Genomic DNA, 25,370 nt, shown 5'->3' with positions numbered 1-25,370 from the left:
GGTGGTGGTGAACTCACCGAAGGGCAGGGCGGGGACAGGCAGAGACATGGAGACATGCTGTGCCCGCGCCTCCCTCCCAGGCTCCAGACCCCCTCTGCAGCAGCCCAGGGACAGCTCTACTGGGCCACCGGCCAACATCCCAGGAGGCCAGAACCCCCGAAATTTTGGGGAAGCAGGCACCAGCACGAGTCCCCAGCCTAGGCCGTGGAGGTCAGCAGGATAGGGTCTCCCTGCCCAGGCCAAGGCCAGGACCCACTTCCCTCCTCCTTCCACAGGGTTTTGGGTCCAGGCCACACTAGCCAGAGTCTTCAGTGGTTTGTGCAAGGACTGGCGAGAATGCAGAAATGAGCTAGAACCCATCAGCAGCCCTCAGCTCTGCAGGTGGGGGTGGGGGTGGGAGGAGAAAGACTAGGCTGCAGGGGTCCTGAAGGCAGCCCTACAACGAGTTCTGGGAACACGGGCTGGCCTGGGTGGAGGGTGCTTCAAGATTAACTGGTCTCTTGGGGGAGAACCCCTGCAGCCTCTGTGTTGAGAGGCCAAAATGAAACCCACTGTGGGAACCGGACAAAGACCAGGCTTCCTTGGAGGAGGACTTGCCACCCCCACCGACCCCCGCCTCCTCTCATCGGCTGTCCCAGCCTTCTGGTGCCCTGAGGACTCCCACCACCCCCATCCTCTTGCCTCTGCTACAGGGCAGGGGTCTGGTCAGGGTCCTTCCGGGCACAGATGCCAGGACACCCCACCGAGCTAGGTTAGGAGCTCCTGTGTGGGACGGTGGCCAGCATGTGACTCTAGGCACAGTTTCCATCCCCTGGGCTCCCCAAACTCGGGCCCACCCAGACCCAGGGCAGATATTCAAGAGAGTGAAGGAGAAAACACTCGCGGAGACTAGGAATTTAAAAAGAGGTTTATTTCATGCAGTTGACACAGCAAGTGATGTGTGCTGGGACAAGGGCTGAGGAGAGAAACTGCCCTGCTATCATGGTCCCTTCTCCCACCCTGGCTGGGGGGACACGTTGCTGCCAAGCTGCGCCTCAGATAGCACACAGACTGGGAGACTGTCCACCGACCTAGGCTGGGGGCCCACGATGCAAAGCCCACCTGGAGGGGGACAAGCAGAGCAGCCCACAGGTGAATCAAGAGGAGGGGCTGACCTTTCCAGGGGCTGCAGCTGAGCAGGGAAGCCCACACCTGGGGCCCAGCGGCCCAGGTGCCTCCTGGGGTTAGCCGTGGCTCTGAGTCACAGGACTGGCCCTGGAGCATCTGTGCAGGAGGCCAGAGTCTGAGGCCAAAGGACCCCCCTGCCCCCCACCTGATGCAGCCGCCCATAGTTCAGGTGCTCAGAAGGCAAGGCAGACAGGACACACGCAGGAGAGGAAGGGGTGTGTGTGCTGGTGAACGCCCCTAAAGCCAAAGACCGACCTCCTCCCAACCAGGGGCTGGAGTGAGCTGCTGCGTCTGCTTCAGGCCAAGCCAGAGACCATGCGAGCTCTGAGCACTGGAGGGCATAGGCTGCCGCGGACAGACACACAGCCACAACACAGGGTGGACTGACGGGCGCTGGCGCACCTGCCGGCCATAGCCTCCAGTTCTGGGGAGGCTGGACGAGGCCAGAGACACCTGCTGGGTGGACACAAGTGAACATGGGGGGTGGGGGAGAAGCAGGGGGACTGCTGGCCCCTGTGCAGTGCCCTGGAAGGTTCCGGCCTGGGCCCAGCAGCTGCACACTCCACGCGCCCGCCTCCCTCTGTCCTGCCCTCAGGGAGCTGTGCCCTCCCCACAACCCCCTGCAGCAGGCCGGCTGGAGGCCTTCCCGCCCGGCAGACCCAGAGGAAGGGCCCTCAGTCTTGGGACCTGGGCTGGGTGGCCGGCTCCCATCCAGCCCTGCATGTGGACAGGAGACAGGTTCAGATCCGCTGTCAGGAGCAGAGCCGGAAGGTGCCAACTGCTGTCTGTGCAGAGAGCAAACTCTCTGAAGCAGAATTTGGAGTCCTCTCCCCATGCCCCCGACTGTACACTGAGCATGAGAGCTCAGCGCCCCTGCAGCCCACCTCCCAGCCTGGGCCAGCAAGGCAAATGCCCGAGACCCCGGCAAACAGGATGGTCACCAGAGAAGACTAGGGGTTTGGGTGGCGCCCTGCACCTTAGGATCAGCCAGTATGGGAGGCAGAGTGGGACAGACAGGTGTGCACCCTTGGCATGACGAGCCATGAGTGCTTCACAAATGTCACTAGAAGACTATCTCCTTTGTCCCCAGGGATGGGGCAGGACGCTAGCAAGAGGTAGGTGAGGTGGTGGCGCTGGCACGGCCGAGGTGGGAGACGGGCGTGTGCTACTCTGCTGTGCCAGCCCCAGCGCTCCCCGGGCCCTCGTGGGCGCCCGACATGCAGATGGCCACCAGACAGGCAGGGGGACGGCCACCACGAGCCCAGGTCAGCGCTTCTGTAGCAGTGGCTTCTCTGTGCGCTTTGAGACACTAACAGTTGTTCTCATTCATAAATACACAATTTTATTTGCTATTTTCAGGGGAAACTTAGGCATTAAACTGTAAGCTGATAAAATACGGATACCTAAAAAAGTATAAAAGTATAAATATCCCCTCAGAATAAATTTTAGTGAATTAAGTCTTAATATCTTTAAATTAAAAAACCACAAGCCTATCTATTATGTCAAGATCACAAATCAAATGACGCCACGTGGCCAACAGCGCACACAGCACACAGGTTCACCCCGAGGCCAACGCGGGGCTGCCCCCACCCTGGGCACCCCGGGGGGGACGGTTGCCGGGCCCAAATGTGTCCTCCAGAAAGACTGCGATGAATGTGAAGCCAAACATTTAACAACAGACAACAGACCTCACAGGAAGGAGGAGGTAAGTCCCAGGTGCCAGAGAACTTGGTTAATCAGGTTATTGGCAAAGAAGAGGACACAGGCGAGAAGCCTCCGGAAGCCCTGGAAACTAGGCACGCCCGAGCCTCCGCCCCGCTCGGCGGCGGTCAGAGCGCCCGGCGGCCCCGGCAAGGAAGCAGAGAGCTGCCCGCCTGCAGCCCCACGACAGCTAGGAAAGGTCTGTCCTCAAAGCATGCGAGCAGCGCTTTTTACAGGGATTCTAGTAGGTCCAACGTCATGTCCTGTGGGCAGAACCTGTGCAGGTTGTGTGAGTCTCAAACACCCCAAACCCCAGAGAGAACTGCATAGTTAGACAAAGAAGACGAGCGAGCTGGCAAGAGGGAGAGATTTGTGATGCATTGTAAACATCCGGTTTTCAGGGTGACCGGGAGTCTCAGCTCCGGGAGCCAGGTGGACAGGCCTCCGCCCCGACCTCCATCCCAGGACCTCCATCCCAGGCGAGACAAAGGCACTGACGGGCAACAGCTCCCCCACAGGCCCGAGGCTGGGCCAAACCCAACAAGCATCTACCTCCCCTTCAATGACTTAACGCATCAGTCCAAAATGCAGCAACACTTTCAGGCATCTCTAAAAAGTACAAACGCTGGGTCGTCTGTCCACACTGGGGAAGAAAGGATGCAAAGTTCTCTTGCCTGGAAAATGTAAGTGGAGAAGCCTCGACTGTTCCCGACGTGGTCAGGCAGGGGGAGCCTGGCTCTGAAGGAGGCCGGGCCTCGGGGCTGAGGCCCGGGAAGTAGTGAACACGCGGGGGCCGCCTCTCTCAGGAGGTACCCGCTGGGGCTGCAAGAAACTGCCAACCTCTTCCGCCGGGAAGGCAGAGCGACTCCCTGACCCGAGGACCAGGGCCTGGTGCACGTGGGTGACCAGTGGGCACCCAGAGCCTGTGGCCATGGCGCTGCAGCCACTTCCTACCAGCAAGGCCCTGGCTCCGTCACAGACTGTTTATGTTATGTTAGCACCAAGAGCGCTGTCCTTTAAATGATCTTCGGTGATTACAGGGGTTGGCTGGAAGCTTCCCGCCTCGGGCCCATGCAGCATGGGGAACACCGAGCGGAGGCCCCCAGGGGGACACCCACCTGGCCGGCACGCCTGCTCCGAGTGGGGACGCCCGGTCCCAGACAGGTGGTCCCGTCTCGCACCGCCCACCTTAGAGGCAAAAAAGGATCCACACCCAGATCTCTATAGAGAAATTGTCAAACGCAGGTTTCTTCTCACAGCCAAGCTTCCTCCACATGGCAGATCGTTGCAACTTGGGACAAGATAAAATGTTTCTTCAGCTGTCAACACTGTGCTTCTCACATCCTTGAACCCCGTTCTTGCAAAATCTGAAAATGCCAAACACAGACAATGAGGACCTGGGTGCTGCACGGGGCTGCACCTTGTGGCCAGCTGGGAGCCAAGAGACCCTGAAGCGAAGCACCTGCTCCGGGAGCAGGGCCCAAGACCTTAAGTCTGCCTGCAGGTGGCTCAGGGGGCCAAGCACAGGCTGGAAGTCGGCCCAGCCAGCAGGCGCAGACCCTTGCTGCAGAGCCTGCCCTCCAGCTCTCCATCCCAGCCCAAGACAGACGTATGTGCCCCCACCTCCCACCACAGCAGCCAGCCTGAGACACGGGTGGGGGTCATGGCTCCTTATTAAGCGCCCAGAGGTCCCTGGCAGCCAGCTCCCCTGATGGCCGCCCTTGCTTGCCTTCTGCGGGTGACAGAGCCCCCCTGGGGGTTCAACAGCTCACCTGACAGGCAACAACCCCCGAGGCTCCAGCCTACATAGATCTGGGCTGCGGACGTGTATACAGCCAGCGCTCTCAGGGCACCAGCGGTCCGCACCTCAACCCGTTCCTCTTCACACCCGTCACAAACCCGGCCTGAGCCCCACAACACACAGACTTGAGCTCCCAGAACTACCCCATCACCTCCACACCCGCCGGTTCAGCCTGCAGGGCTCACATCGTGCTCCTCAGTGCGCTGGCCTCCCTGCCTCAAGGGCACCAGCCCCTGCAGAGTCCATGGCCTCTTGGCCACCATGCCTGACCCTGTCCTTCTCCCTCCCCCTCGGCATCTCAGGGACAGAGCAGAGCCCCCAACTTCCTTCAGCCCCAGAAATCTGTGTATCCTGTCCACCCCCAAACCAGGCTGGGGGCTTCTAGAGGTCTGAGCACTGGCCAACCCCTAGAGAGTTGAACCCCACAGCCCAGGTAGAGGGGAAGGGACCACTGTGTCCCCAGGTGGGGGCTTCAGAGTCCGCACATCTCTTGCTGTTTAAATCCACATGCGCAGTATGGCTATGAAGCACCAGGTAACCAGGAGAAACACCCCGAGTCCCAGCTTGGCTCAACCCAGCCAAGGCCAGTGCTGTAGGAGGCAATGTGAAAGCGAGCCTCCAGGGGGCATCTTCTGCCTGAATGCCAGAGCTGAGAGAGATGGGGCCCTAGGGACACCGTTTCTGAGCCCTGGACATGCGCACAGCGTGGGACTGTGCCCTGGGAGGTACCAGGCTGCTCACACCAGGACCAGGTCCACAGAGACACTCTGGCCAGAAAGAGGCTCCCTGCCTCCCAGTGAGGCCTCGCCCTCCTGCTCCCAGGCCAGGGTGGCTGCCCAGGACACCGTGGTCACAGGAGCAGAGGCCCTGGGCACTCACATCCATGAAGCACTTGTTCTGAACCACTCAGGAAGGTACAGGTTGTTGAGGGTCACTCCAGCCTGTGCCCTGGTGCCCTACACACCCCTGCCAGCCCCTGGATGTGCCCGCCAAGGCTCCGAGGGCTCCGGGACAGCTGCCTGACATGCTCTCATGCTCTCCTGCCCACTGCGCCCATCTCCTGGGACCCCGCTTCACTCCCTGTAAGGTGCAGCCTCATCTGTGATGGAGAAGCAGCGCCCCAGATTGAACATCCCTCCTCAGGCCCCTAGGTTTAGGGAAAAGTCCAGGAGACCCCTGTCAGAGGGATGTGGTCTGGGGGAGCTGATGCAGGAGGGTCACATGCACTCCATCGGCCCTCGCAGGTCCCCACTGTTCCTGCGGTGCTGGCCCCAGTCCCGTCATCTTTGCTGTTTGCAGGGCAAGCTGGAAACCATGCTGAGGAGAGTTTCTGAGTCCACAGTGGAGAGGATGAAGCCCAAGCAACCGGAATGCCGCCCACCAGAGTGAGCCCCAATAACTACCTCCTGACGAGGATGGAACACCACCCCTAGGGCCTGTGTCAGCCACAACCCCATCTGTCGGGGAAAGCCTCTTCCCCGGGCTGCCTCCCAAGGCGGGGCCTGAGCCGACCACAGGGACCAGCTGTGTCCCTTGAGTAGCAGCACAGCCTGACATGCCCAGGCAGGTGCACCGTGTCATCGTGCGAAGGCAGGGCCCGCCCCACGGCTGCTCTATGACCAGCCCGCACCTCCCCTCCCACAGCCCAGTGAGTTGGGGCCACCGATGTGGCTTCTGCGAAAGCTGGTTCCCCTGTGCTCACACGGGTTCCCCCAGGGTGCAGCCGGGCTCTGACCACAGGCTGCTAGCACCACTCACTTTCCAGCTGGGCCAGGTTGGTGCCTGCTGCGCACGAGGCTGCTGAGCCCGAGGAGTGACCACTCCCAGCAGAGCTGGGCCACAGACACAAACTACACACCAGGTTGGAGTCTTGAGTGACGAAAGCAAAATACCCCCATGATTCTGGAGGTTCTCCATGTGCTGAATCAATACTGTTAGCTTATATTCAAGTTTCTTTTGACTTTCTCAACGTGGCTACTAGGAAGTTTGAAGCAACAGATGGGACTCATTCTGCCTATCTCCTGGCCTGTGCTCATCCAGACCAAGGCTTGGTAAACTCCTGGAGAGCCAGGTGACAAATACTTGAAGACGGGTGGATCAAGAGGCAAGATGAGAACGTTGTATAAAATCATCAAAAAGATAACTGAAAACGTAAATGCCACTCTTATTTTGCAATCTCCAGTCCAGACCTCTCACAGCGGGATGGTCAACCTTTCAGGGCTTAGCTGGCCACATGCCTTTCCTGAGCTCCCAGAGCAGAGGCTGAGGAGCCCCCAATCTGCACGGCTTGGTCCATGACACGGGTAGGGAGGGAGGACTCTGGAGGGAGCAGGGGAGCACCATGGATGATGTGTGGCTTGCCCACCTACAACCTGCCCTCTCTGGGCCTCGACTCCCCGTGTGCAAGATGAGGGAACAGAACAGTGGCCCTTGCTAATGGTGAGCACAGCTGGGCTCTGGACCTGGACAGTGGGAAGAGGAACGGGACACAGCAGGGATGTGAGCAGCAGTTGGGGACCAGGACGTGTTTGCGGAGTCCCTCATCACAGGGCAAACAGAAAGAAGGTCGTCAGAGACTCCTCTCTATCAGCATCCCACTCCTGAGGCTTTGGTGTCAGGACTGAGGTCCCCCCCTAAGGCACAGCCCTGGCTCTGTGACCCTGAGTCCGTGGCATTGTGACAGGATGGGTAGGCCTGTGTCCTTGCCCACTGACACCCACAGCGATGAGGTCCTTTCAGCAACTGACACATGGGGTTCTTGTGCACCCCAGCCTGGGTCCCAAGGCCACCCACGTGGACATCCTAAAGGAAACAGACTATAGCTCCACCCTAGACAGCTGGCTCCACCAGAGATCTACAGTCAGCTTCTAGCGCAGAAGGTTCTCTGTCCACTACAGGTATGGGAAAGTGCAGCAGAGGAAGGGCTGGGGTCAAGGAGGCTAAGGTGAGTGGTCAATGCAAGGGTGACAGAGCTCACCATGACATTTACACTTAATCTGAATCATCCCCATCGTGACCCGTCTCCTCGTCGTCACTCTGGCTCGGCACGCAGCATGCGGCAAGGGAGAAGAAGAGAGGGCACCGTCAGTGCAGGCTGGGACGGGGTGGCGGCTGGGGAGCCCACCCACAGAGGCCGTTTCCCCAAGGTGGTGGCAAGTGTGGGTGCTCGGGGGCAGGAACGCCCTCTGCCCTCTGCACAGGCGGACCAGCCTCGTGTCGGGGGTCCTGGGTCCTGAACCCACACGTGCAGACATGCCACAGAGGAAAGCACCCGATTGTTCCTGAGCCTGACACTCCTAGGGCTCTACTCTGCCCTCCCTCTTTCTAGTGAGGAACTGAACCTTGCCCCAATAGAGGTGTGGCCTTTACTGCTGGCTCCAGAGAGGCAGTGACCTCCGGGCCACAGTGGACAGTCTAAGAACGTGACAGGGGTGGGGTCAGTTGGCCAGGGAACAGGAAACTGATCAGTCAAGCAGGCAGTCATCGATCAGTTATCAATCAATCTCGTCTGTGTCACCGAGAGCAGTAAAATCCCTGGACACGGAGGTGGGTGACATCCCTGGTGGGCAATGTTCTGCGTGCTAGCGCCGCCTGTCAAGACCCCGCAGAGGAGTCCTCACCTGACAGGTTTCCAGGCCTCTGCCCCATGCTCTGCCCTGCTGGACCTGAGCCCTCGCTCTCTATACTCCTGACGACAAACCACACCCCAGGGTCCCCTCAGTCAGCGAGTTCTGCAAGCCTTCCCAGCAAATCTCGGATGGGTGGAGGGGTCTGGGAAGCCCCTGAGCTGGCGGCCGGCGGTGGAAGCGAACCACCCTTGTGTGGACCATTGTCCTCACTAATCACTAAGCTCCCTGCCCGACGCCTGCCTGGAGCCGGGAGGCTGACACTCGCCACCCTCACGGGTGCAGCACTGCTAGAACCAGGCTGCACACGGTGTCCCCAGTCACAACCCCTAATCCAGCCCTGATGGTTTTCCATGGTGTTCCGGGGACCCCGACCATGTTTGGCCTCTTGGGGAGCTCCCGGCACGGCCCTCATTTAGAAACCAAAGCAGCTATCACACTTCAGACCCAGGTATTTTTGGAGAGAAAAACAGGGCTACATTTTCAAAAGCAAAGGGATTTGTGGTTGTGCCTGGAGCTTCCTCAGAGCACAGACGTAGCCTTTCTGCAGCAGAAAAGCCACCGGAGGGAAGTGAGCTCAGGACACCACCCCGGTAAAACTTTCCAAGTTCAAACATCAAAGTCTCTAAAAATGAACAACTTACAGAATTCTGCAACTGCTCAGAGAGATGTGCCTCCTTATGAGACTGGGAGCTCGGGGGGCTCGGTCACCCAAGACTCAATGGGCAGCACATCCCCAGGCCCAGCACCGTCGATGTGGTCCTGACCCAGGTGGGAGGCGGAGGGGCCTCAACGCCACGTGTGCAGCTACGGTGCTGCGGGCCAGGGTGGGGACATCCTGGGTACTGGACAATCGCCCCCTCGTGAAGACACCCGACTTCTTCATGCTGTGAGGACAAGCTGCCATGAGCTCCGTGAAGACGGCCACCTCGGGAAGGCTAACATACGTGGGGGCAGTGCTGTCTGTTCCTAAGCCGACACCTCTAAGACAGGCCCTGAAAGAGTCACAGGGCAGTTCTGGGCCAGTGGCATCGACCAGAGGCCACCTGGGAGGGCTGAGACTCTGAGAAAGAATCAGGAGCCTCCAATTAATGACATCAGTTAAAATCCATTGGGTTCTGGTCCTTTCCTGCACTCATTCAAGTGCCCTGTGGCCCTGAGCCTTCACCCGGGGTGCCCGCCACAGAGCCCTACCCCCTTCCTTGGTACCCCCGCAGAGCTGGCTCCAGGGCCCAGGAGTGCTGCCAGGTAGAGTCAGCCATGGGCAGAAGCATCTGGAATCAGTGACCCCAGAAGACGTGCCAGCTGCTGCTCTGTGTCATGAGACTAACCCGAAAACGAGCAGCACGGCTGTCCCTGCACACACCCTGGGGCGACGGAAGAGCCAACACCCAGAGGGAGCCGGTGCCGTTTACACAGGGACCAGTCCGTGCTGGTGCCTTGCTGAGGCCACGCTCCCAGGAGTCTGAAAATCGTATCATCTGCAGGATCTGCTCCTTTTACAAACCAAACAAGACTCCCAAGACCAGGGTGGATGCGGCTAAGGCAGGTGCCACGCGGGGGGCCCCCATTCTCCAGCCCTGATGTCCCCAGTCCCTGGGAAAACAGCCCACCACAGCATCACTTAGAAGACAAACTTGCAGAAGCAGCTCTGCCTGCCTGAAGGTGTTGGCAGGGGGCTGTGGAAGCCCCAGAAGCTCGCCTCAAGGGGCGGCCGGTGCTCAAAGACCCCTCCCTCTATCACCCATGGTGCTCTGCCCACCGACGGCCCATGGGACCCACGGGTCCTTCCTTCCCTCCCAGGCTCTGCTTCTGATACGTCAGGCGAGAACTTGTGACCAGGGACGAGAGCATGAGGTGCGTGGGCCCCACCGCAGGCCCAGCGCCCACCCGCCCGCGGTCACCCACCTTGGCTTTCTCACTGGGCTCACTGGCCGTGCCGTACGGGGAGTTGTGCAGCTCCTTGGAGACCACGCAGAGAAACTCCGCCTGGTCCTCGCTCCCGTAGTTGTAGGAAGAGCCAATGCTGACCAGCTGCGAGGAGAGAAGAGCGCGGCGTGGGATGAGTGCTGCACACGTGTCCAGCCCACCCGCCAGTGGGGGACTGTAGCCTGCGAGCCTGCGCCAGCGCCAACCGGCACCACAGACATTAAGGAACAGGGTTCAGCCTCGAGGTTTCTAATGAACTCACAGAAAATGAAATCCCAAACACGTGTACACAGGGCACACACGTGTGCGGGCCACCCCTACACGTGCACCACGCATGCGACGGGCCATCTCGGCTGGGCCACTCAGCTCTTTCGGGTTCCGGTGGGGCCCACAGGAGTGGGGGCCTGATGCTGGGAGGTGGGGGGGCAGTGGCGGCGGGCTGAGAGCAGGTTGGGGGCGTCACGGCCTTCAGTGTAGGGCCGATCCCTTCACACGGGTTGGGCACACGGGAAGGTGAGCTCCCACATGCTGTGCCTGTTCCTGCTGCAGCTACCAGGCCTTCTGAGGGGAAGGCAGGGCTGATCTCCTCCCAGCAGGGCCATTAACCTGGAAGGGCACACTTGGCGTGTGGGGGGGGTGCTGGAGGGGCCGGGGTGCGGGAGCCTGGATCTCACAGATGGACGCGGGTGAGCTGCGGCTTCCACTCTCTGCAGGCTCAGCTGTGTGGGAGCCGTGTGACAGGCAGACACACGCACAGCTGACCCGCCTGCTCATGCGCATTTAAATGCAAAATGAGTCCAAAGGAAGCCTCACACTAGTGAGGCTTCCCAGGGCAGAATTACTGAGCCTTGAAGGGCCCTTGTTCCTTGGCCACACACGCTGGAGGCGGCCAGGGGCAGGGGCACCAGAGCGGCAGCGTTGGGGCAGCAGGCAAGGCTGAGCAAGGAGAGTGTGCTGGGCAGCACACCTGTGTGGCCGGAGAGGGGGGAGCACAGGAGCCGGCATGTTCTCCCGCCTCTCTGGGAGGTCGTTCTGGGTTCACGGATATCCCTGGAGAGATGTGCCCCGGCACCTGTGGACCCTGGGCGGGAGAGGGGCGGCTCTGGGTACAGACTGAGCTGTGGGTGCGCAGCCACCGAGAGGGCCGTCTGCACACAGACGACGTTCTCTTACAAGGCACGTGAGCCTCATCGAGGGCCCTGCGCTTGGCGCCCACACCCCTTAGGGTTCTGGGCTCTTACCCACAGCACTTCCAACTCCTACTTCTGGGAAGTAGAGCATTTCTCCTCGAACAGGACTGGCTCTGGAGCTTCACCGGCAAGAACCGGGAAGACACCCTCCAGGGACAAACTAGGCAAAACAGGTAAGACTCAGGGATGAGAGGAACCTGGCTTGTGCAACGGACTTGGGATCTTCCAGAGGAGCTAAGGACAAAGCCTCAGGCTGAGCACAGATAGGAAGACAGAGGCTCACACAGGAGATTCTCCCTCTCAGCGAGAGCTACAGAGGAACCTCACTCCAAGTGAGGGGGACCCAGGTCAACACCCCAACTGGTACCTACAACTCCCGTGTCCCCAGCCCTTCTCCAGGCTGCACGGTGAGGGAGCACACGAGGGGCATGGGACGGGACGTGCGTCCCTCCGGACCAGCCACTCACTCTGCTGCCCTCCCCCGATTGGAGGGAGGATGCAAACACCACAGCTGTCTTAGTGACATTTTAAGGGGATGCCAAGCATGCTCTACGGTGTGATCCACTGTTCCAAAAGACCCACAGAAAAGGTATGACCTTTAGAAGGGAGCCTGGGGTGAGCCTGTAATTTACCGCCCTCCCTCCGGGCAGGACTGCTCACCGTGGCCAGAACCTGTGTGGGATGGAAGCCAGCAACACTCAGAGGCCCGAGGGGCCCTGGCCACCAGGGCAGGTGCTACCTGGGGCTGGGGGCTGGGAGCAGTGAGAAGTTTGTAGAAAAGGTACTAGCAATCATCGAGCATCCTGGACGTGCTCACAGGCCCACAGCCAGTGGGCAGCAGCTGTGCAGGCTGGGAGCAGGGGCTCCACAAAAGGAAGGGGCACTCCCACATCCTCATGTCAGGCCAGGAAAGTGGAGGGCACAGCTGCGCCAGAGCCGAGGGCAGGAAGGGGACCCGGGGGCCACAGAGCAGCCCCACTGGGAAGGGCATCTGTGCCAACTGCAGCACAAAGGAGCCGAGGCCACCATCTGCTCAGCCAGCATGGGAGGGGATGTGAGGGGACAGGAGGGCAGGGCCAGGCCGGGATGCGCTCAGGCTGTCGATCCCACACACACGGACAGGCCAGATGGAAGCACAGAGAGCAGTCCTGGCAAAGTACGGGCTCAGGTGAGGAAGAGTAACCAAGAGAGAAGGGTGGGCTCCAGCACAACTCCACCCCCCAACATCCGTGACCGATCCAATCAGGATGGGGCACAACTCCACCAACACCTCATTACCAGTCCCTGGAGGCAGCAGGCTCATGGCAACCCTGCTAGAGGGGTGGGGCCTCACCTGCTCGAACTTCCACCCATCAGACATGGTGGACACCATCTGGGTGAGCTCCTCCTCCTGACACTGCAGCACACGGTATACGTGCTTCACCGGCACCTGTGTGACGACAGCTGCGGCTGAGACAGGCCCCGCATACCCCCTGCCAAGTCCGGGGACAGCCCTGCAGATGACGCAGGGGAGGATGACGCCCCTCGGGCTCAGGTCGTGGCACAGAGTGACCTCCCCCACCCAGCCTATCATCCAACAAAGCAAAACAGGCCGAAGAGGTGCCTTCGGAAAAACATTTTCTACCTCTCATCTGCCACCAAACATGTTTCTATTTCTAAATTGCAAAATTCAGTGAGTCATGCTCCTGAAACCCTGACAGCACCCTGGGCTAGACATGAGCACGCGAAGACTGTGCCCGGAAGCAAAGGCAGCCAGGAGGGGACGGCAGAGTGGCTTCCGAAAAGCTGGTGTGTCACCTGCTGCACCCACCCACCGACCTCCACCGAGTTGTGCTCCAGGCGCAGCCTCTGGTGCTAAAAGCACCAGACTTGCCCGCCAGAAGCCTGACCTCGCAGAGCTGCTCCTCTGGCAGGCTGCAGCGGCGGCCATGATAGCACAAGAGTGACCACCACATGGTGGCAGTGACTCATGCCGTAATGGTCACAGCCTCACTTGTGACAGTGAATGACACTGGTGCTCTCAGCCCAGGCCCTGAGGAGGGACTCCCCTGCCCCCAGCACTCAGATGGGTGCTCTGCCCAGCTGGGTCATGCTAGCTACAGACGGGACAGCTGGACGAAGGGCGGGAAGGGAGGGGAGCGAACTGTGCCTACGTGGTGGGCCTCGGAAGCGGCAGGCCTATTAGTCACTGGTCTTACCTGGGAAGTTTTGCTGTCTCGTTCTCTAATTTTGTCCTTTACAAGTTTTATTAGTGAGGTGATATTGTAAAATTCCGCTTCCTCCAACACTCCTAGAATAGAGAAAAATAACTAATTTTTACCAGATCCAAAAATAAATGTTTCTCCCGCATCCTCCCGTGGACCCCACAGCCCCATGTGCAGACATGCTGGCTCTAAGTGGGGTGCCCCAGGATTAAGGGCAGAGGGCACGTTTCCTGCACACACTCTTGGCATGTGCCACTCCAGGTGGCCAGCTGGGCACACAGTCCCACATGCATCTATCCCAGCTTTTCCCTGGACGCCCCTGGACAGAACTTGGAGACCTCCCCACAGCCTGCGGACCACCTGCTGCCCTCACGTGAGGCCTGGGCTTGGTGGGTAGCTTTGTACAGGTCTATCATTTGGTGCCTCAGTTTCCCCATTCAACTGGAAGCCGAGGGGTTGAGAGCGCGGCTCCCAGCTCTAGGACTCTTGCCAGTTTAGGGCTGCCTTTCTTCCCCAAGGCTGCCACGTGTGCTCCACCTATTCAGGGACTCTCCAGTCCCAGGACCCCTCCCAGGGGTTCTGGAAGGGCCGTGCTGGCCACCCTGGCCAGGCCTCACTCTATGCCGTGTCCCCACGCCAGCAGCGCCAGCAGCTTGGGCTGCGCCCTAACCAGGTGTCCAGGTAGCACAGTCAGAGGGGGCGCCTGGGGGTAAGCAGCTGTACCTACAATGTCACTTCTCAGGATGGCGTGTGGCCATGTCAGTGATGAAACGCAGACCTGGTGCCATCCTGTCGGCCATCGCCTCAGACCTGTGGGTGGGGACTGAGAGGCTTTGCGAGGGGGCACCAGGACCGTCCACACACTGCGCTGGCGTCCACCATGGGCCCTTCTGAAAGCATGGTATCGAGGTTGGTCAGGAGGCAGGTGATGAGGCAGGGTGGCAGGGGCCTGTCCCCAGAAAGCACCTGCCTCTTAGCAAGCTGTCCCAGGATCGGGCTGTGAAGTTTAGTCTAGAACTAAAGGGCTCCACAAACAGCACGGAGGAAGGCGCCCCAAACAACGTGAGTGCATGTGCATGCAGAAGGCCCCTTCGCAAGATGCAGGCTTGGGTCTGGAGGCCCAGGAGAGAAGCACACCAGGAAGTGGCAAGGAGCGAGCCCACTTCAGTCCCGGTGGTTGCTACAGGACCCCAGTCCCTGCAGGAGCCAGAGCCCACGCTGGATGGAAGCGCCTGGACCGCCCAGGGCCTCCCTGACCGCTGAGCTCCCTACTGGCTGCTCTGAGCGCTGGAAGGCTTGAGAACAGGTGGAGCTCAGAGGTGAGGGTACGGTGGTGCCTTGGAAGGAGAGCACACTGAGACCAGGGAGCACCGGGATTCACCTGGCAGGTGTGTCCAAGACTGCCTGAGCCAAAGCAGCCGTGAAAGCGAGCAGCCTTCCGCGGCAGGAGCCCCGGCCCCAGCAGCCTCACTAACTAGGCTCCTGAAGCGGTCCACAGCCCAGGTGACCTGTCCCCCTGGTGACAGCAGTCCTGATAGACCACCCCGGCCAGCAGCCTCCCCTCCTGGAGACAAGCGCCTGGGGGGCATGTGTGAGAGGCAGCCTTGAAGCAGTGAGGGGACGCAGGCACGTGGGATTTCTGCAGGGGAGGATGTGCAGGGCCTGCTCCTTGGCCAGCTCGGGCTGAGAGGTCTGTTGTCTTAAGTGACCAACCTGTCCACTGGGACCCCCGTTCCCAACTCACCTTCCTCTGCGAGGTCTTTGTTAATGACCAGCTTCCCGTGTCTCAGGTAGTTCAGCACAGGCCCAAAGTATGTGGGGTCTCTGTCGATTAAATAGGCACCAGTTTCATCCTACAAAGAACAAAACCCTGTGAGTCCTGAATGTGAAGGCCAGGATCTGCACGTGTGACACCAGGCCACACGGAGAGCGGTGCGGAGGCACAGGGGTCGTGTGTGTCCCTTAAGCCACGGTCAGCCTGCGCTGGGGCTCTGCAGGGAGGGGGTTCTGGGGGCCTCTGGCTATCGGCAGTCTCGGGTCTAGGCCAAGTCAACCTCCCTTTATTTACTCAGCAGCGAGGGAACTGTGTAGGGACCGACCTCTCCTTAGCCGCAAACATGGCTGAGGGACGGTTTAGCCTCCGTGCCATGTGAACGCTATGAACACTAACACGAGTAAGTGAACACAGACTCTCCCCCTGGGCCCCGCAGCAGGGCCTTCTCATCCTGGGGTAGGGGTGGTGCGTCCGAAGCACACAGAAGAGCGACTGTATAGAGAGGCCTGACCTCCATGGCAAGGTGGCCCTGGGGTCCCTCAGGGAACGCTGACCAAAGGAGCCACACCCCATGGGCAGCGTCTATGAAACAGACCTTCAGAAGGCACTTCACCCACACTGGGTGGCCTTGGTTCCTCCCGGAGGGTCAGGGCCCTCTGCTCAGCTGCCAGCAAGTTCCCAGCACAGCCTGGACCAGGGACATGGACATGCTGACCTGCGCACAGCAGTGGGGGTACCACCAGCGAAGGGGAGCCACGGCTGTCTAGGAGCCGACCGCACTAGGGATACCGTGCATCTGCCCTGGGTCTGCTGGGCGGGTCTGGCCCAGGCCGCCTTCTAGCGGGGCTGCCCTGCAACCAGGGACCCCGCCACCATCTCCCTCTCTGCCGCTGCCCGTGGCGAATCCTGCTCCTCCGGCAAGCCCACGTCCCCTCCCTGCGGCCCCAGGGAGGCCTCCCTTTGAGTCAACAGGGTAACCCCGTAAGTCAGTGGAACAGCTGATGTGGCCTGAAAGCAGCTGCAGGGGCTCCTGGGCCTCAGCAGGAGCATGACCAGCTGAGACCCTGCAGGATGGTGTCAGCATGTCTATGGGGCGAGCGTGGTGGTGGGAGTATCTGAAGCTCCTGGGTGTGCTGTGTCTATGGACACCCGACACAGGGAGCCAGGGGGCATCCTGATGGCAAAGCGACACCCGCGTTAGGACCTGACTTCTCACCCAGGAGCATCACCTCCTGGACTGTGGGTGGCAGAGCCTGGAGGTTCCAAGGGCTCCCTGCTCTTCTTACATCGTCAGTTAGGGCGCTGGGACCTGGAGCCTTGCTGCTCAGCAGGCAGGACCCGGGCACTCAGCCCAGTCTCCTGCCAGGACAGGCCACGGCCTGCTCCCCTGTGGGCTTCTGTCCCCCAAGGCGGTGTCCCCACTGCACAGAGACCTCCCGAGTTCATCCTCATGTTCTACCCACCATCTAAGTTAGACACTGCCCCATGGACCCCTGCCTTCTGTCCGTCTGGACCCCTACTATTCCCCAAGCAAGGCCAAGGATCCCATGGACCAGCTTTTGGAAGAAGGATGCTCTACCAGTCTCTCTACTGGCAAAAAGTAGCCAGAAGGGACCAAGGCCTGGAAAGAAAGGGATGGGTTGCCACAACATGAAGTCCGGGGCCCGTCCCCACCCCACCCCCAGGAATGAAAAGAGCCTAGGGCTTGACATTTGCACATCACCAGGCTCAGAAATGACTCATCAGTGCACTGCTACCTTGACACTGGCAAGCTGGCAAAAGGTCAAGATCAGATGGAGAGAGGGCTTGTGCCACCTTCAGGGCATCCCAGGGGGCCTCCCTATCCCAGTGGGCCCAGGCCCCAGTGGGCCCAGACTATGAGTTCAAAGGGACAAAGGGACCATCATCACACTGCGCTCCCCCCTTGCGGAGCAAGCCTGAGCTCCAGTGCCTGCCCTGGTACAGGGCAGGTTATGAGGTGGTGCACTCAGCCCAGAGGCCGTTTTCATGCCGCCTCCAACATGCCCACCCTGAAGGGAAGCACAGAGCTCTCCTCCTGAGGCTGCCTGGAGGCCCACCTGCCTGGACCCAGAATGGTAGGTTCACTGAGTGGCCTTGCGTGGGAGACTGTGCCACCCCCTGCCAGTGACGAGCCAGCTTGCCCAGCCCTGCCACCAAGGAGCAGCACTTATGGAAACTCAAAAGTGGTTTCTCCCATGAAGTCCCGCCAGGGCTCCCTGGACCGGTTTCTTCTTGGGGATTTGTTTGGAGCAGAAGGATTCCAAGATCAGGTGGGGCCAGGCAGCAGCGTGAGGACGCAGTGCTCTGAACTGGGCTCGTCAGAGGGGGTTTCAATTTCCACAGGCAATGTGGGGGTCCTACACCAAGACCCCAAAACTCCACCAGGCTTTATCTTGGGCGACTGCCTAGATGATCACAGACTGACTCTTAGACACACACATGTAGGCAAGACCTCCATAAACACTACGTGTCTGAGCACCTGAGCATGCGCAGCATGCTCTAGCGCTGGCGAGCGCGGCCGAGGGCTGGCTGCAGATAGGTACCTTCAACACTGGTGGGCGTGCCCACAGAGGTGTGAGGGGCCTCAGAACCTCACATGCTTCTGGAAATGCAGCCCTGGGACCTCACTTCAGAATATAAGTCTTAGGTTCACTTACGCAAAAGCCTAGAGAAAAGCATCTTGGCAACACCTACACTGGAAACTGGGGAGTGGTGGGGGCATGGCCGCTGGCTCTCCATGCGGGCCTCGCCAGCTCCACTGCACCAGCACGCGCAGGCAGGAGCCCAGTCTGGTCACACAACAGGCAGCAGGGGACTGGTGGCAAGACTCGCGGGTCCCTTGTCTCCTCTTTCTGTCCTGTCCTCAATTCATAGAATAAGCGTGTGCTACATTTGTGGAATGGCAAGCTTTGCTGTTGTGTTGTTTGTAAAAGAGCCAGAATTAAGACTGCTTTCTCGACAAATCATTTCCCTCTATTAACCTTACCCACTTCTCACTGAGTTAGCGTTTGACCTACTTGTGAAGTGCTGGCTTTAAAAATATACACCTACCTTAAAGGGCTTAACAGGGAAGCTGGCCGGGGAGCTCCAGGGAAGCTGGAGTACGCAACAGGGGCCAGCTGCCCACAGCTGCCAGTGTGCCCACGGGGAGCAGGGCGGCCCAGTGATGCCCAGGCCGCCTGGATCCCACCCCAACTGGGACCCACCTTCCTGGCTGAGCTACTGGGCCATGGGCCCCAGGTGGGGAGGCTGCCGGACCACAGAGATCACGCCCTGGCCACGAGCCCTGATTGCACAGTCATTTTCCGAGAGGAGCCAGTGGGCAAAGGGAGGGCTAAGCCCACATCACATGCTCTCCCAGGAGACACCTAACCTGCAGCTGCAACATGGAGGCGGCGGAGTGGGTAAGGCTGATTTGAAACCACCAAGAGAGCTCCACGCCCCGCTCTGTCCATTCCTTTCTGAGCCCACCCAGCATCCTTAGCCCATACCCCTGGGTAGGAGGTAAAGCTCTGCAAGGGGCAGACTCATGACTGTACCACTCAGTAACGAGCCCCAAGGCTGAGTTCTCCTTGCCCACTCTGCGTCCAGAAGTAAAACCTGACCCGCACATTAAAGGCAGGATTGAATGCACTGCCCAGCAAAGCACTGTGGATAAAGTGGGGGCTGCTCGTCCCTCAGGGCCAGCCGCTCCCTCAGCCCAACCACAGGGTCCTGGAAACGGTGATGAGGAGTGAGGATCAGGGATGTCAGACTCTCACCAAGATTCTAAATGGAAAAGAACTCTGTTGGCATGAGAGCTCTCTATGGAGCGTCTGCACTTGGCCCCATTACATCACCTTCACGGCCTCCACGAGCACGTCGGGAAATGGGGGACACCGCACCACTCCGGTGCAAGAGAAGCAGCACAGCCACTGGAGACTGGCAATGAAGAGGGCTGAGTGTCCTGAGCTAAATGGGAGATAAATTCTGTTAAATCGCCCCATTAAAAGCTAAATGCAAATGCACAGAATTCTTTGCACACAAGCATCTGCAATGAATCTAACAAGAAATACTTAGCTTTTACTCTGAAGCTATCCATTTTAAATGACTATTTCAAATTCCTGCACAAAACTTTCAGTCTCTATTCTCTTGTTTGTTTTGTATTCTCATTTGTCAACCCTCCATCCAGAAGAGGATGAGACGTCACCGATTCCAAATGATGAGGTGGAGACCCAGAGAGCCAGGACTACACAGGGGTGGTTCAGAGTGACCCATTCAGTCTGGTAGGAGCCAGGGGCACTGAGAGGAGACACCACGTCAACTGTGCACACACTGCAGCAGGTGCTGGGTCACCCTGGGGCAAAGGGACGGTGCTGAGCGGACCTGCCAGCCCAAGGGCCAGCCATCCAGCTCACAGCTGCTATGAACATTTATGTTGCAAGGCAGGGCACCGTCCATCTGCCGGGATTTCTCAGGTGCTCCCCTCCCTAGACACATTCCAGCTACAGAACACCTGCACGTAAATCCTCCACAGATGTCACATTACTTATTTTGGTGGCGTGAGTGTGTGTTTAATATAAAACTGCTGCATGAAAGACTCAACTAGAGATGGAAACAGGTGGGAACCATGGTCGGTTGGGGCAGAAGCTCCACACAGGGATGACCCAAGGTCCTTGGCTGCAGTGCCCCCCCTCCACTGCCTCGGAGGGGAGGTCTCCTCAAGCCTGGAGTCCCCGGGCCCCAGGGCGACAACCACTCCGCGCTGGCAGCCTGACACTCTGCAGCAGGGGCGCCTTGCCAGAGGTTCATGCTTAGCCCCCGGCTCCCATGAGGCGCTCAAACCCTCCCTGCCAGCTGTCCCCACAGCCATCGCCCTGTTGGCTCCCAGGTGGCCTCTGCTCTCTTCCTAACCCTTGCCCTGCTGGGAGATCTGGTGCAGAGTTTACCCTCCCTTTCTGCTGGGGCAGAAGGGCAGGCCCATGGCTCCTCCGCTCCCTCACCCAACCTCCGCCCTCCCTCCTGCCCACTGCAGTGGCTAGGCGTGGTTGGCGCCCCGCGCTGCCTGCCTCTCCCTTACCTACTTCGGCCTATCTGCCAGAGCTGGCCCAGCTCATCACCTGCAGAACTGCCGTCACCCAAGCCTGACGTGCAAAACTAGGCAAAGATTCTAGAAGCCCCACTGCTGAGGAAACTAGAACCCCCCAGAATGTGGACGATGGGAAGAGACACTTGTGCACACCCACATTTGGATGCCTTGAGCCTCTTCCAAACATGTGGGCGGATGGTACCAGAATCCTGAAGCTGTGTTCTCCAGGCTCAAAGACCTCAAGTTTCTTACAAGAAAACACGGTGGCTGCCCAGGAAGCCGTGTCCCCCCCTCCCCCCCCAACGGAGCACATGCTCCAGTCTCTGAAATCGGGAAGCTGCCCTTGGGCCTCTCCTGAGATCAGCCAGGAGCTCTGGGTGGAGCGCGGAAGAGGCCGCCAGGGAAGCATGGGAGACACGCCGCCCTTCCCAGCTGGCGGAGCACAGGAGCGACCCACAGGTACCAGGGTTTGCGGTGACTCAGAGACTATGTGCAGAAACGTACAGTAGCAAGAACAAATTCTAAAGTGGAGAGAAAGCGTTTGTTTTAAAAACAAAGTACAGGGCAGCCCGGGGAGTGATCCTGGAGACCTGGGATCGAGTCCCATGTCGGGCTCCCTGCATGGAGCCTGCTTCTCCCTCTGCCTGTGTCTCTGCCTCTCTCTCTGTGTTGCTCATGAATAAATAAAATCTTAAAAAATAAAAATAAAATAAAAACAAAGTACAGAGTAAAGTAGAAACGGCCACGAGTCATCTGTTTGCTGCAAGGACCCAGCACAGGGCACAGGGTCCGAAACTCCCACAGCTCCTCCGTGACTTTGGCTCAGAGCGGCACACCGACTCACCCTCAAGTCGCACAGCTACGTAAGTTGGGTCGAAGTCAGGCCCGAGTCTTAGTCTAACTCTGCCACCAGAGGAGACACTCCATCTCCCCAGGACCCACGGCACACCAGCGCCAGACTGGATGTCTCTGGTGCTCTGCAGTCCAGGGAGAGCGGCCCAACTAAGACCTGGTGAGAGCACCCTGGCCATGCACACACCTCCCTCGGTGCAGAGCCAGCTCCTTTAAAGGACCTCCAAGCATCCCCTCACAGGTGAAAGCGGCCAGACACCCTGGGAACAAGCAAGCACCTCAGGGTTCCCATAAAACCCAATTTGCAAAATCAGGCAGGCGGACAACAGTTTTCTGACCACTGCTCTGAACGAAGCCTAGTCACTATGCAGTGGGCAGAAATAGGAAGTGCTTTGCAGTGACAACCATTTCCTCTCGGGCTGCCCTCAGATGGCTGATGGCGGGACAACTGCAGGCCCAGGGCTTGTGTCTGACGTCTCGAAGCAAGTTCTTCACACTCAAGGCAAGTCCCTTCCCAGGACTTTCTGACCTGGACTCACTGGCTGGTTCAGGTCCCAGGGCTGTCCAGTTAGGTGTTCTGTGAAGACCTGCTGTGCCGGGGGAGGGCAGGGGCCCCTCCCTCCACTCTGGTCTCAGACCAACCACGGCATGCGGTCAGGGCTAGGAACATGCTCAGAGCCACATCCTTGACCAAAGTGTGAAATGAAATGCGCCCAGTCTCGGGACACCCACTCAGAGCCTCAGACAGGATGACCCGGCGCTCATGGGAGCCTGGGATGCTCTAAAGAATTCGGGAAGTTAGCCTCTTGCCTCCGATTTAGTTATACAGAACATATCTGCTCTTTCTACTCTAAGGAATCCCCACTTCTTTTGCCAAGTGACTTAAAAGTTTGTACTTCCACCCACATCCCTCATCACTTGGCCCTGTCTGTAAAATCTCTTCCACTATCTTCCCAATCCTGAAACTCTTGCCAACACCAAGTACACCCAGAGTGAGCACAGGCAAAAGCTGCAAGTGACATGTCATCAGAAACACTGTGGTCACCCCAACCCTCAAAGACCCATTTGATGCCACAGCGTCTGCAGCCCGAAGCCTCCTGGCCCCGTCAAAGGACAAAAGCTCAGGTTTTCTCTGGGCCTGGCTCAGTGACAGAGACTGAACCCACCTCAAATCCTACTTAATCCCAGTGGTTTCCAACCACCAAGTAGCAGTATTTCCTGTTTCCCTTTTAACTCCTAAAGCATCTCCACACTGAAACAGAAGCTGATTCAGCTCTGAACAAACGCTAACCTGTTTTCAACAATGCCTAATGGGCCAGGTAGCATGGACTACCAAGAGACTTAACCCAAATGAATCACACGGCAAGTATTCACAAAGCACTTCCGGGAAGGAGGATCATACCTGGCCCGCCCCTTACAAGAACCTGGGAGAAAGATGACCCAGACAGCAGAGGGGCAGATGCTTGAAATGAATACCCCAGACACAGCCCCGCTGGAGGAAGCCCCAGGAGGAAGTGAGAATTCACACTTGGCCAGTCTATAGAGAACCGCCAGCGGGCCAGAGTGGGCCGGAGTCAGCACTGAGACTAACTTAAGGATTTGGAGCCCAGAGTTGGTCCCAGGCTCAAGCCCAGTGGCAGCCCTGCTCCCCATTCTCCCCAACAACCTGTCGCCTTCTTCAGAAAAGGTTCCATCAACTCCACCTCTCCCAGAGGTTTATGTGGTGTTTAAGAGCAAATTCCAGGCACTCTCCCAGTGAGTCCCAACCCAGCAGGTTCCTGCAAGGTTCCCATCTCCCCTTTGAATGTCCCCACCCAACCCTTATCCAAGCACCAGCTTGCTGCAGCCCAGGTGCTCAATGAACACGGGTCAAGTGCCCAGCAGGAACCCTGCACCAGGTCTGTGCTGACGTCCAGCCCTAGGGACAGCTGCCAGGTATGCTTTCATTCATTTTAACTATGCAGTGAGGGCTTCGAGGTTTTCACAAGTGAATCAACATCCTGTTTCTCTTCCATCATGTAATCACTGGCGTCCCACTCCTCCAAACACCCCTTCCCCTCCACCCTCAGCCTCCGGTTTCTTACTCAGGATCTAATTATCTAGGAGTGAACCTCTGGGATGTTCTTTCATCAGAATTGGTGGTGGTGGTGGTGGTGGGGGACCGAGAAGGATCCAGTATCTCACACGTGGTTTCTCATCTGAAGTAAAGCATTCTCCCCTCCCATAATCCATGTGAACTCGCATTACTATTTCTGGTAAATTCCTGTTGCCTGTTACAAAACCTAACCCTTACTATCAACTATCTTATGAGACAGAAACTGTATCTGCTGCGTTACCTTCACGTTCTAAATTTCACTTTGACGATTTGGAACTCAAATGTGGGTAAGCACAGGACGACGGTGACAAAAGGCAACCGTTGCATGTGCGTTCTGATGGGTTAATCACCTCCCCCAAAGGACTGTTACTGTGGTAGAGCAGAGTTTTAAGTCATTTTGAGGCAGTAAGATAAAGGGATGAACTGCCTTAACCGCGCAAGGTAGAGGTAATTGGCTTTGAATCAACTGTTTGTGACTTTGCGTCAAAATAAATAAATAAACAAACCCAATGGACAAGAACAATTTAAAATCTGATTCAACATACAAAGCAGGATCTCCCGAGTAGAAAACCAAGTGAACGAAGCACTGTGGCCCAGTGTTTTAAAACAAACAGTAAAACATACCTGTCTGCTATAATGGGAGAATCAGGGCAAACAAAAGCCTACTTCTGCCCTGGAGAGGATGAGGATGCCATGTTCTGGGAGGTCAGTCCCCCAAGAGTGGAGAGCTCAAAGGGCAGCGGAGACCCTGGAGCTCTGGCGACCCGATCCTAAGGTCATGCATGCCACACCAAGGATGGTCTCGGTGGCCTTCCCGAACTTGGAGAGGGAGCGGAATCTTTCTGGGAAGACTGACTTGCACGCCTGGCAAGCGCTGAGCTGGCGCGGCGCATCGCCAAGTGCAATTATGTACGCTCAACTGAGAAGCCCCAGGAAAGTTAGAAGGTTGCGAACTGCCTGGGATAAATACAGGGAACACGTACTCTAGCAGCAGAGCCCCGCCGGAGTTTCAATCCGGACGGATCCCCACCAGCTCCTCCTCCGCCACGCCAGCCTTACAAAGGTGATAATCCAGACGGTGTCCGTGAGGATCCGACCACAGTCACGAGCACTCAGACGAGAGGCGAGCTGCACGCCGACCGGTCGGGAGGGCGGTGGGGTCGCTGCCCCAACGAACTCTCCCGCCTCGTCGCTCCTCGCTGCCCCTTCGCACACGACAGGGCGCCAACTCTCCAAATGCAAGTCACCGGGGAACGCAGGTCACCGCGTCGCCCTCCCCCCTCCCCGCGAGGTCGGACGTGTGGAACGCGAGCAAACGAGAAGTGCGGGGACTCAGGGGCTGAGCGGCCCCCAAGGACCCGGGGCCCGGGGGGGTGGTGGGAGGGGGAGGCGGCGCCCCTAGGCCGGGGGCCGGGGCTCTGGGGCTGCGCAGCCCGCCAGGACCCGGGGCCGCGGGGGGGGGGGGGGGAGGAGGCGCCCTCACGGGGGGGTCGGGGGCCGGGGCTGCGGAGCCCGCTCGGACCCGGGGCCGGGGAGCAGGAGGGGGAGGAGGGGGAGGAGGCGGCGCCCCCAGGTCGGCGGCCGCGGCGCTCCGCCCGACGGCGCCCTCGAGCTCGGGCGCCAGCCGCCTCCCCGGCCCGGGACGCGCAGGCGGGCGGCCCTCACCTTGTCCGAGTCCAGGTCGGGGTCGGCCTGGCACAGACGGTACAGGAAGGATTTCGGGTCCCGGCACAGCGTCTGCCGGGTGGTGAGGAAGTAGGTGCCGCCGACGTTGAGCCGGACCCACTTGGACACGCCGCCGGGGCGCTGGGCCAGGGCGCCGAGCCCCGCGCTGCAGCGGCGGCACAGGCCGGCCCCCAGCCCCGCCCCGAGGCCGCCCGGGGCCGGCGGCAGCAGCTCGCAGTGATTCTCCGCCATGATCCCAGCAAGCCCCGCCACAGGT

At 59.1% G+C, this 25,370-nt stretch overlaps 1 protein-coding gene across 2 annotated transcripts; it reads right to left on the bottom strand.

Moving 5' to 3' along the window:
* Positions 1-889: 889 nt before the first annotated feature.
* KCTD5 (potassium channel tetramerization domain containing 5) lies at positions 890-25,360 on the bottom strand. Of its 2 annotated transcripts, XR_013384824.1 has the most exons (8): positions 25,094-25,360; positions 15,363-15,471; positions 13,613-13,704; positions 12,748-12,843; positions 10,204-10,329; positions 8,940-9,290; positions 7,647-7,705; positions 890-4,235 (listed from the first exon to the last, which is right to left on the bottom strand). XR_013384824.1 is itself a non-coding variant. In XM_077906258.1 (6 exons), exons 1-6 carry the CDS (start codon positions 25,343-25,345, stop codon positions 4,206-4,208), a joined length of 705 nt encoding a protein of 234 aa, XP_077762384.1. In that variant the 5' UTR covers positions 25,346-25,360; the 3' UTR covers positions 890-4,205. The 2 variants fall into 2 exon arrangements, 1 of the variants encoding a protein (XP_077762384.1); XM_077906258.1 differs by lacking the exons at positions 7,647-7,705; positions 8,940-9,290.
* Between the last annotated feature and the right edge of the window lie 10 nt (positions 25,361-25,370).

The sequence above is a fragment of the Canis aureus genome, chromosome 8 (genome assembly GCF_053574225.1).
Source record: "Canis aureus isolate CA01 chromosome 8, VMU_Caureus_v.1.0, whole genome shotgun sequence".
Taxonomy (NCBI): domain Eukaryota; kingdom Metazoa; phylum Chordata; class Mammalia; order Carnivora; family Canidae; genus Canis; species Canis aureus.
Note: the sequence above shows the minus strand (reverse complement) of the source record. Positions and strands in the feature narration are given on the sequence as shown.